The sequence below is a fragment of the Bufo bufo genome, chromosome 10 (genome assembly GCF_905171765.1).
Source record: "Bufo bufo chromosome 10, aBufBuf1.1, whole genome shotgun sequence".
Lineage (NCBI taxonomy): Eukaryota > Metazoa > Chordata > Amphibia > Anura > Bufonidae > Bufo > Bufo bufo.
This window is the reverse complement of record NC_053398.1, coordinates 18,031,910-18,044,338: the sequence shown is the minus strand read 5'-3', so window position 1 is coordinate 18,044,338 and position 12,429 is coordinate 18,031,910. Positions and strand designations below refer to the sequence as shown.

The 12,429-nt window shown below is 43.6% G+C and overlaps 1 protein-coding gene across 3 annotated transcripts in view; it reads right to left on the bottom strand.

Annotated features, from left to right (window-relative positions):
• SHANK2 (SH3 and multiple ankyrin repeat domains 2) overlaps positions 1-12,429 on the bottom strand; it is a 514,254-nt gene that overhangs the window by 157,536 nt on the left and 344,289 nt on the right. For all 3 annotated transcript variants that reach the window (XM_040409073.1, XM_040409075.1, XM_040409074.1), the window contains exon 15: positions 2,330-2,412. In XM_040409073.1, the coding sequence (XP_040265007.1) occupies positions 2,330-2,412 (83 nt within the window). The remainder of the gene's footprint in view (positions 1-2,329; positions 2,413-12,429) is intronic.

Here is a 12,429-nt window from a genome sequence, read left to right as displayed (position 1 = left end):
GCTTTGATTACTGCTTTGCACACTCTTGGCATTCTCTTAAAGAGCTTCAAGAGGTAGTCCCCTGAAATGGTCTTCCAACAGTCTTGAAGGAGTTCCGCGAGAGGCTTAGCACTTGTTGGCCCTTTTGCCTTCACTCTGCGGTCCAGCTCACCCCAAACCATCCCGATTGGGTTCAGGTCCGGTGACTGTGGAGGCCAGGTCATCTGGCGCAGCACCCCATCACTCTCCTTCATGGTCAAATAGCCCTTAATTTCAAAGTTTGCCCAATTTTTCGGCTGACTGACTGACCTTCATTTCTTAAAGTAATGATGGCCACTCGTTTTTCTTTACTTAGCTGCTTTTTTCTTGCCATAATACAAATTCTAACAGTCTATTCAGTAGGACTATCAGCTGTGTATCCACCTGACTTCTCCTCAACGCCACTAATGGTCCTAACCCCATTTATAAGGCAAGAAATCCCACTTATTAAACCTGACAGGGCACACCTGTGAAGTGAAGACCATTTCAGGGGACTACCTCTTGAAGCTCATCAAGAGAATGCCAAGAGTGTGCAAAGCAGTAATCAAAGCAAAAGGTGGCTACTTTGAAGAACCTAGAATATGACATATTTTCAGTTGTTTCACACTTGTTTGTTATGTATATAATTCCACATGTGTTAATTCATAGTTTTGATGCCTTCAGTGTGAATCTACAATTTTCATAGTCATGAAAATAAAGAAAACTCTTTGAATGAGAAGGTGTGTCCAAACTTTTGGTCTGTACTGTAGGTACACATTACTGAGTTTATTATCTAAGACAGGAAGATGCAGGAGTCATAACTGGTGATATGAGATCCCCCTACAAAAATTAACTGGATTCTACCTTCCTGTGAGATCTGTGGACTTGCCTCTCCTGACATGTCGGTTCTAGTAAATAATCCTATTCCCCTTTATATAACAATTCGGCAGCACCCTTTCTCAGAACTGTGTTGTTCCGTTCCTCCCTTACTCCTACTACAAAATTTGGAATAAACTGCCAACCGGGTGTTATCAGGTGTCACTGCACACTCTAACGCTGTCCAATCAGTGTCAGGCTGTGTAGGGACACGCCTCTTTGGCAAGGAACATGGTAACACCTTTATTCACAACTTTCTAGATGGAATAACAGGGGAAAGGCACAATGCAGATTTATAAGAACAGATGCTCCAGAATTGCGATTTTATGGGGAATGCAAGTAGTTACTAAAATGGCCACGTCAGGAGAGCAGACGGCTCCCTCTTTAATGCACCCTGACATTTCTTACCTAGGATTCACCTATTGGACCATACACCCGATGGATCAGTTCGCCCCTTGCCGCCCACCACCTGCACTGCTACACCTGCGACGACAACACATATCCCCTTGGCGCCTGCCCTCATAAATGCCCCTCATTTCTGCTACTTAGCATTGCTTTGCATAATTCAAGCACAGCTGACCCCAAATCCACAGCAGGGGCTTTTACAGTTGTCAACCAAATTATCATCAAATGCAAAGCACAGAACCCCCTACCGCCCTTCACAACTTTATTTGGTTGTTCCAAATTTACAGTTATAACCCAACCCCCCCCCCCCCCCCCCCCCCGGCAGCTGGAACAAGCCAATGGTATTTGCATAATGTCATGTGATGGGCCCAGAGCATCTTCTCTTCTCAAATCCCCAAGTCTTGTCAGATAAGGGGTGGAACCTGTGGATGACGGCAGTCAGCAGCACCAAGGGGACACTATAATGGAGGGCGAGCCTTTAAATAGACGCAATATGCTAAATTGCACGGCTTTGCCCTATAGGCGAGCTATAAGGGGTGCTGTATAGGGTCAAAATGTGTCCAGAGCAACACGTATAGAGAGAATAAATTGGGGGGCGGCGTGCCAAGAAACTCGTGCAACTTATTGCAGGCAATCGCTCTACACCTTTTAATACCGCCACTCCTCACACCTGTCGGTGCTATTGTGTGGGCAGCACAGTGGAAATAGCAGGGCACGCATTATTTGTATGTCAAGCAAGCGGCGTCTGCTGCCTGCGTTAACCCTTTGAGGGGCAGCCGAGCTACAAACACTTTGATGGTTAATTGATGCCTGCAAAAGTTTTGCATGTTTATCTCAGGTTGCATGAGGATGAAGGATGGTTAAATATGTGAGCATGAGGTGTGGAGCGAAGAAGCAGGGGGGAGAACGGTGTTGTCTAGCAACTGAGAGTACCAGGAACGATTCCCGTTAAATTTCAAGCATGCACAAAAACACACGAGAGAAAAAAAAACGAGGGGGGAAAAAAAACCACACACACGCATTACCTGACATTGGTACAGACGGCTCTTACCTTTTGCCCCTCTGAGTACGAATCCGAAGCCTTCATTATCCTTTTTCTGCAGAACCACGGTCTTCTCTTCGATAATGCAGTCACTGTGGGGAGAATTTCGAGCATAACGACCATTATTACAGCCTCTCATCATCACGGCTGCAATCGCTCTCCGAGAATGCATGTTCATCATCATCATTGTCAAACCCAATTAATCAGATGGTATTGCAGGTGCCAAGCGTGGCATCAAAACCAAAGAAAGAATATGCAAAAAAAAAAAAAAGAAAGAAAAAATAAAAAAATAAAGAAAACATGGAAAAAAATAAAAAATAATAACCCGGCAGGTCCACTACTACATGGCAGAATGCAAAAGATGTGAGGGGAGGAGGAGAGCCTGCAGCAGACAGAGGTAGAAAACCGGCATGCTGATTCTTCCTATGTACAAATGGCTGGGGAAGCGTGTGATCATGTCAGCTGTGTGCCAGGGAGAAACTACCAACAAGAACTGAAGAAGGATCCCTTAATAAACTCTTCGGCTATGGATCCACCAGGGTCCTCTTCCAAAATCCAGCAGCACACAACCAAAAATCAGGTGGCATCATGAAAACAGATTGGATTTTTTTTTTGTTGTGGTTTTGCTTCCAGTCCAAGCCAGCTAAAGGCACATATGAAGTCACAGGAGAGAGCCTTGCATCAAACCCCCATTTCTAGCCTTAATAAATGTTGCATGCTGGAAGGATCCCACATGATCATGTGACTGCCAGGAATGCTAGCAACGTGTAGCTCCGCGTCATCCAGTGCAAATTTCCCCGGTGTCAGGAAAACTGCATCATCTCGATAGTAGAGCAGGGTACGGCTCTATTCCCAGGAGGATGCAGAACAAGGGGGGGGCGCATCCATGACAAAGATAATCCCAACCTCTAATGATCGCTACCTTACAGCTACCTACATTACGACGGCTGCCTTGCACCAGAATTAACCCCTTAGGGAGAAAAAATAATAATAAGAAAGAGCATCAGATACACTGTACGCCTCTAGCAAGGCTGTGTGCCTGCTGTCTTACAGTGGCTTGAGAATCGTCCAGGAGCAGAGATTATCCCCATCGCTACAAATTGCAATGCAGAAGTCTTACGTTACTGTAGGAAACACGAAGATGGGGGCTAAGGATCAGCTCTAAGAAGGAAAATCCTTGCATTGCGGGCGTCCGCCCCAGGTTAGGTGCCAGGCTGGTGCTGCTGCTGCTGCAGATTGCCTCCCTTTACCTCATATGACCCCACTCATTTAGGGAGGTGAAGTGTGACGTTTGAGCCGATTTAGAAACGACAGCAGTGCTAGAAACGGGTCCATGGGCAGCACTGGGCATCATGGTTAGTACTGGCTCAGGGACGAGTGACATCACTGGGGCAAAGAAGAAATGGTGTGATGATGATGATGCGACTGCTGCACGCTCACGCGAATACAGAGGAGTGCTCCACCACTCCTGGACCGTGAGATTAAACCCATGAAAATCAAACTGCAATAACTTGGGGAGTTTTTTTCTGCTTTGAGTTCCTAAAAGTTGCAAAAGCTCAGATGGGACTTGAAATACAGTACCGAAGTGAAGTGTAGATAGCGGAGGACCCACTGAGCTGAAACTGACCATCAGTAAGCAGTAGGTAGATGAGGTGGGTTCCTACTGGGTGGGGTATTTAAAGAACTATATGACATTGGATGACCAATTTAATGAATTACCCATTTGTTACAATGTACCGGCAACTATCTGCTGGGCAACATAATGAATTTAGTAACCATTTAGTCATTTTTTGTGTTTCTGCCCCATGCATGTCACTTTGGAAAAAGTGGAGTGAAAAGGAGGTGACGCCCAGCTTTGCCAGGATTGAGACACACTTATACAATGCCACTTGTTTAAATGGGGCACACGTGCTCTCCTGGGCATGTGACGTTGATAAGCCAAAAGGGGTGCAAAGGAAACTGGCTTAGTTGCCCATAACAACCGATGAGATTTCACCTTTCATTTGTCAGAGCTCTTTTAAAGGGGTTTTCCTGGATTTTGATACTGATGACCTATCCTCAGGATAGGTCATCAGAATCGGATCGGTGGGGGGTTTCCGACACCTGGGACCCCCGCCAATCAGCTGTTTGAGAAGGTACCGATGCCTTCTCTCAGTTCACCAAGCACAGCGCCATACATTGTATATTGGCTGTGCCATGAGAAGTGAACGGCGATGCCTTCTCAAACAGCTGATCGGCGGGGGTCCCGGCTATAAGACCCCGAGAATAGGTCATCAGTATCAGAATCCTAGAAAACCCGTTTAAAGGAGCTCTGAAAAATGAAAGGTGGAATCTGATTGGTTCCTGTGGGCAACTCAGCGCTTTTTTAACAAAATGAAAGCATGAAAAGAAGAAAGAAAACCACTGCAGGAAATCAGGTATTTTATTAAACATGGCAATGGTGACAGTTTAATATGGTCAAACCAGGTGACAGATTCCCTTTAATCCCCCAAAGCCAAAACATTAAACTTATTTTTTTTTTTCCAGACTTTTCTTCGTAGACAAGTGTATAGGAAAATGCTGGAAAAACGCCACTCCCAGAGAATATGCCAAAAGACAAAAAATAAAAACGCCAAGAAACTTAATTCTCTTTTAGATTAAGATACTTTTCCACGACAAAAACTGGCGTGGAAAAGAATGAATGAGACGTGCCTGCCGGTCCGCCCTCTTCCTTCACCACTTAGCAAAAGTGGCATGAGCGGGGAAGTCGCAAATTTTGCAGCAAAACACCATTGCGTCAAAATCGGCAACATAAATATGCCTAAAAGTGGCGTAAAAACGATAATAAATGACCCCCTTAGTGTGAAACCACCCTTAAATGTTTGATATGAAGCATTGCAAAACATAAAAAATATTTATTTTTGGAACGGAAGAAAAAACATTCAATTATGTCAGTGTTTTTTGGGTTAACTTTATTCTTTGGGCCAGTACAATGACCAGATTTACATAGCTATTGTTATGTTTCATTGCCTTTGAAAAATTAAAAACGTTTTCTTTTTTTTGAGGTTGGAGCAGTAGTTTTTATTCGTACCATTGTGGGGGTAGATACTGTAAGACTTTTTGATCACTTGTATTTCATTTTTGGAAGGAGGCATTGTGCTTTCAATTTTTTTATGGAGTTTACTGTGCCAGATAAATAACTATATTGAAACATTTTGGACATTTTTTGATGTATCAAACTATGTTTATATTTTGTTCATATTTTTTGTATAAAAGGGAGGTTTAAATGTTTAATATTTGCCCTTTTATTGCTGATTTCTCCTGTAGCTGGCCCTGACACATGAGCCCCCTCTGCAGGGGAATAAAGCCTCCGGGGCCTCACTGCAGAGCTCATCTAGGTCGGCGCGGACCCTGCAGGAACGGTCCTTGCAGAGATAAATGCAGACCTATGGTCAGTCAATGGGCGCTCCAGATCTCTTTAAATAATCAGAATAATTTTTGTTCAACCCATATAAAATGTGTGGAATAAAGGGAAGGTGGGCCCTCAAACCAACTCCCCAGGTGGGCCTAATGTACCCCAGTCTGACACTGCTTATAGGTCACAAAGGTTAGAGGAGGAACGTGACCTTTCTGCATTCTTAGGCCTCTTGCACACAAACGTAAATAAGGTTTCCATTTTGGGTTTTTTGCGCACCGTATACGGAACCATTCATTTCAATTGGTCAGCAAAAAAAAAAAAACTGAAGGCATTCCGTTTCCGTATTTCCGTTCTGCAAAAAAAAAAAAAAAAAACATGTCCTATTATTGTCCGCATTACGGACAATGATAGTACTGTTCTATTAGGGGCCAGCTGTTTCGTTCCACAAAATACGGAATGCACACGGACGTAATCCGTATTTTTTGCGGATCCGTTTTTTGCAGACCGCAAAATACATACGGTCGTGTGCAAGAGGCCTTAGAAACAGTGTCAGTGGGAGGTAAAAAACCGTTGTAGTGGTGGTGTGGTCATATGTGCAGCAACCCACAGGGGGAGTGCTGTGAGGAGGATGGGAGTGGGAGAAGTTGCGGATCAGTTTTTTGCGGACCGCAAAATACATACGGTCGGGTGCAAGAGGCCTTAGAAATACGGTGGTGGGAGTAGTTCACGGTGGCTGTCCAAACTCTGGTGCTAGCTGGGGCCGTGCAACAGTGAATGGAGGGTGCACCCTTTCTTCCTTCAGGGAACACCCTGAGAACTCCCGCCTGGTGATAGATGGGGTGCCCTTGATGGTGTATGGTTGGCAGGGTGCAAGGCAGGAGGACAGCGCAGGGGCAGCGAAAGGTTAATGGAGTCAATGACCTGGCCCATTGGGTTGCAATAAAGTCTGAATAGATAATGGGAGTAGTAGCTTGTACAGCAGCAAAAGGGACAGTTGGGATCTTCCAATAATTCTGTATAGGCAACAACAATGATGGTAGTAGTAGTCCTCCCTGAGTCTCATGATAAACACACATTGCAATCTTCCAAAATAACCACAGGCGTGCAATTCAGTTCTCATTAACTCTTTCTGCAGTTCTTGGTTTGCCGGGTGCAGATCTTACATTCAGATGGCCAGTTCGTTTTAAAGTGTAGTGGGTGTTGAAGGCAATTAACCCTTTCCACAAGCAGTAGTCTTATTACCATAAACGAGAGGTACTTACTCTCTCTCTCTCAGGGGTTAGTCTCTCAGTTAAGTTGTTCTCAGGAATGGTGTTTCCTGGACGAGGCTTCTCTTTGGGCCTACTTGGCAGGAGCTCACACATGCAGGTCTTGTCCCTAGTTCTGCTCAGCTAAGACTCACAAACTAACCACAGCAGGCCAAACCAGCTGGTCTACAGGGCAACCTAACCAAGACTGCCAGTGTTAACTGTTGTATGTCCATACACAACCATTTGGAATACATCATGCAGAGAGAAGCGCTTTTAGCATTAAATCACAACATGGAACTTGTGAAGTAGTTGTTGTAATAGCCGCAATGGTTTCTACTAGGGACGAGCGAACTTGTGTTTCAAGTTCAGCTTACAAGGTTCAGGGTTTCTAAAAATTCCGTTATGGATTCTGCCACTACGGACCATAAGTTATGAGGCTATAACGGAATTCTTAGATAACCCGAACCCATACCTTGTACGCCGAACTTTAAAACACAAGTTCGCTCATCCCTAGTTTCCATCATTAGTCCCTATGCAGTTATCCCATGGTTGTGTCCAGTGTGCTGACCCAGTATATGTATGTTATGCCACACTGCTGCTTATTGAATGTCAGTGGGGTGTCACATGACTGATGCCATAATTCAGTGAGACCACGGATACATTACACAGGACTGACATATACATGAGCTATACCATTCTACTGTACAGATAGAGGTCAACAAGTTGATATAAGAAGGCATTTAAGCAAAATTTTTAATGCAAATATATTTGAACATTGTATAATTTCCTATTACAAAAACATATAAATTTAAATAATTTTTAAATAAAAACCCGAATATCCCTTTAACCTTTAGCAGTGATCCATTGGGTCACTGCATTTGATGCTGAATGTGTCCACAGATAATGATTAGGGATGAGCAAACTTCTGTTTTACAAGTTCGCGTTTGGGATACCGCAGAATTGCGTTATGGATCCCGTGACCACGGAGCATAACTTATGGTCTGTGGTCATGGGATCCATAACGCAATTCTGTTGTAATTGGAACCAGAACACGAACTTCTAAAACAGAAGTTCGCTCATCCCCCAAGGGCTCATGCACTCGACCGTATGTATTCTGCGGTCTGCAAAAAATACGGATGACGTCCGTGTGCATTCCGCATTTTGTGGAACGGAACAGCTGGCCCTTAGGCCTCTTTCACACTACCGTTCTTTTTTCCCCGTTTTGCGGGCCGTTTTTTGCATTCCGTATACGGAACCATTCATTTCAATGGTTCCGCAAAAAAACGGAATGTACTCCGTATGCATTCCGTTTCCGTATTTCCGTTCCGTGGAAAGATAGAACATGTCCTATTATTGCCCGCAAATCACGTTCCGTGGCTCCATTCAAGTCAATGGGTCCGCAAAAAAAAACGAAACACATACGGAAATGCATCCGTATGTCTTCCGTATCCGTTCCGTTTTTGCGGAACCATCTATTGAAAATGTTATGCCCAGCCCAATTTTTTCTATGTAATTACTGTATACTGTATATGCCATACGGAAAAACGGAACGGAAAAATGGAACGGAAACGGAAACACAACGGAAACAAAAAAACAGAACAACGGATCCGTGAAAAACGGACCGCAAAACACTAAAATAGCCATACGGTAGTGTGAAAGAGGCCTTAATAGAACAGTCCCATCTTCGTCCGTGATGCGGAAAATGTAAAATGTTCTATTTTTTTTGCTGAACGGAAATATAGACATACCTAATGCACACGGAGTAACATCCGTTCTTTTTGCAGACCCATTGAAATTAATGGTTCCACATATGGTCCGCAAAAAAAACCTGAAACGGACACAAAGAAAATACGTTCGTGTGCTTTAGCCCTAATAATGATGTCTCTGTTGTGCTGAAGGGTGGGGTCTGTATACGTTTGTTTCTGTATCAGCGGGGTGGGGGGTCACTATGCTAAAGATGAGATGCAGATTTCCGATCTAGTGGGGATCACTGTGCTGAATCTAGGATGAAGCGTCAGGGCTGTAATGGCATTTTTTGGCTGGTAGGGGGCAGTATGTTGGTCTTAAAAAAACCACCCCTGCCACAACTACCGTACATTCATGTCCTGAGCATCTAGATACAGTTAAATTATAATAATTGTAATTGAATGATGTCACAGACCCAATACATGGAAATGCAGTAGTACTGCAGTGTATTGTACACGCGATCTCACATTCAAGTCCCCTACAAGGATGACCAAAACAGTCATGAAAAAAATAAATAATGTTTTAAAAATATAAAACCCTTCCTACAAACATTAAAAGTCCAACCCTGCCTTTCCATTTATCACTTAAAAATGCAAGCAACAACAAAAAAAAAATAAGAAAAAAAAATAAAAAGAATAATAAAATATCATTGCATTTATCCTGCATAATGAATGTTGTAAAAAATTCTGTTTGCAGTTCTTTGGGTGTCAGAATATGGCAAAACTATTTATTTAAACAAAAGTTGTAAAATATATAAAAAAAAAAAAAGTGGCATCGCCGTAATCGTGCTGACCCATTATTGTGTCGTTTTCACCACAGAGTGAACATCGTAACAACAAAATAAAACATTCCACTGCTACAAAAACAGCCCTCCTTTATCTATGTTGGGGACGAAAAATGAAACGTAAAACTTTCAGGAAGGGGTTAAAAGTGTCTCCAGTTTTATGTACAGTACATAGAAAGATTAACTGAAGCACTGAAAAATTCAGCCATTTTCTTATACACTTTGGGGCAGTAAAGTCCGTTTCTCTGTGATGACATAATTTGCGCCAAATTGATCAAATGTCGCCTGATGATAAATTTGCGCATCTTGAAACAAGACCTAATTCTCTAGAGATGTTACTCCAGTTTTTCGATGCTACCCCTTCAATGGAGTAAGATTGTGCCCTTTTTTGGAACTTAAAAAAAAATAAGAAAGTTGGAGTTGATAAATCGGAATAAATTCATAATTTAGTATAGTTCACCACACCCCCTTCCCACTCCCTTTACAAAACTGGTGTAAAAATGTAAAATGTTGCAATTGTTGGGTGCGCAAATAAACTCAATAAGTCGCAAATTCCTATTTTGCAATTTCTTGAAGCCAAAATTCTGGAGTACAGAGCTTGCTAAATTCCTCCAGCCCCCCCATCCTTTGCATTTCAATTCTCCCCAATGTTTTTTTCCCCTCTGCTTGCTGTCAGTGAATGGATACAGTCTTGCGACAATAAGTCATGCAACATAGAGGGTACAACCACACTGCAACATATGTCGTGCAGCTTTCATTTTGCCGTAATGTTGCGGGACATGTTTTATAATGCTAGTCTATGGTGTCACAGTGCGACATGCATCTTGGATGGGTTTTTTGCTACTGTTGTGTCGCAGTGCGACACCATAGACTAGCATTATAAAATATGTTGCGCGACATTACTGCAACAAATGTCGTCAACCTAATGTATGTGGCCATATTATAGCTTCCTAACACTGTAATATGAACCTCAGACAAGTATATGGATCCTCACTGTAATGTATGAAATCGGAGGCACAAATCAGTGTTTTTCTGTCAGACTGAATCTTCCAGGGGAGAGCAGCTCTAGACCTATGGTTCCAGGAGGAGCATGGTCCTGTGGACCACAGAGGTCATCCACAGCCTCCACATCTACAGCCTCCATGTGCATAAGTCTGTGCTATATGCATGGGGCCATAATATTAGTATTGGCTCTGTAGACACATGTGCAATACTCTTCAGGGCCAGTAAAGTTGCAACTGTAACCACCACGTCAGCGTCTCTCCACACTCATAATCAGAGATCCAAACTGGGGGTCAATTCCGTGCTCTTGGGTCTATAGGCAAATTCTGGAACAAGAACCCTATTTGTCATTTATAAAGCCGCATTCACACGTCCGTGTCCATGCTCAAATCCGTGAGCAGGTGGTCAGTGATGCATGCATAAGTGAAGCTGTCCGTGAAGGATCCGTGTGTCCGTTTTTTGCTGTCCGTGTTACACCCGTGTTTCACTGACACTGAACAGCTGAAAAATAATTTTCCAAGCATTTCTTAATGATCTGTGAAACACAGATGCAACACGAATGGCATCCGTGGTTTTCACGAGCCCATTGAATATAATGGACGTGATGGATCCGTGAACACGGACAAAATAAAGCATGCATCCGTGCTAAAAACACTGACCCACGGACCGTGCTAAAACACTGATATCTGAATGCACACATTAAAATGAATGGGGACGTGTGCGGTCTGTGGAGAACACGTACAGCACACGTCCGTGAAACACTGACGTGTGAATGAGGCTTCATACTGCTATCATGTGGCAGAGGGGCCCAGGTTACAGCTACTGCTGCACCCTCCATATTTTATACGTCTATATAAACTGAAAAATGAGGTATTCACTTCCATCGTTAAAGGGATTGCGTCACAAAAGAATATTCTACAGTTTTCAAACCAGCACCTGGATCTGAATACTTTTGTAATTATATCTAATTTAAAATGTAGTACAGCCAGTGAGCTATTCATTAAAACGTATCTGTATGACGCCACCTGCTGTTTGTTCTTTTCCTCATTTTTTTTGTCCGTCTCACTGAGCTGGTCGAACGTGCTCAATTTAAATCTTGAACTGTCACCAGCCACGTGTTCGATTAGAAGCTGTGGCAGCTATAGGGAGAGAGCTGCAGCAGAAAGGACCCCCCCCCCCCCCCCCCCCCCACCCCAGCAGCGAATGTGGAGATCTCTGGACCTGAAACACTGATGTGTGAACACACACATTAAAATGAATGGGGATGTGTGCTGTCCATGGAGAACATGTAACAGTACAAGTCCGTGAAACACTGACGTCTGCATGAGGCTTAAATCGTGCACCCATACACATTATAGACAAGAGCTTTACAGGGAAATCAAGTTTCCTCCTACTACGAGGGATGATCCTTTGTTTGTGTCAAACCCTCCGAATGCAAGCGCAGCCATCGATAACCCCGGCCCTCCAGCACGTGCGTCTTGGACAAGTCTCTTATGCTTGAGAGCAATAACATAATGGCGCCACGAGTCCACGCAGCGAAACAAATCTGTAAACAAAATGCTACACGACAAAGGGCAGCAGACGTGAACCTGCTGGAGAAAAAGAGTGCCAGAGCAAATACATCCATCAGGACAAGGATGCATCCCTCCCCCACCCGGTGGATATAAAGTACAGAACACGGCCCGCTCTGTTATAACATTGGAAGTATTCCGTGTCCAATGCAACTTAGCCAATCTAAAGCCAAATTAGGCTTCGGTGCAGATATTCTATTATTCTTCTGGTCCCAGGCTACTACTTTACAGTAATGCGCCGCGCATCCCATAGGTGCCCTCTATCTGGACAATCATGTGCAGCAATTATGGAGAATGGAACATATGACAGATGACAGACCCATCTTGCTGCCCAATTAATTTCCTGTACTAAGGGCTTG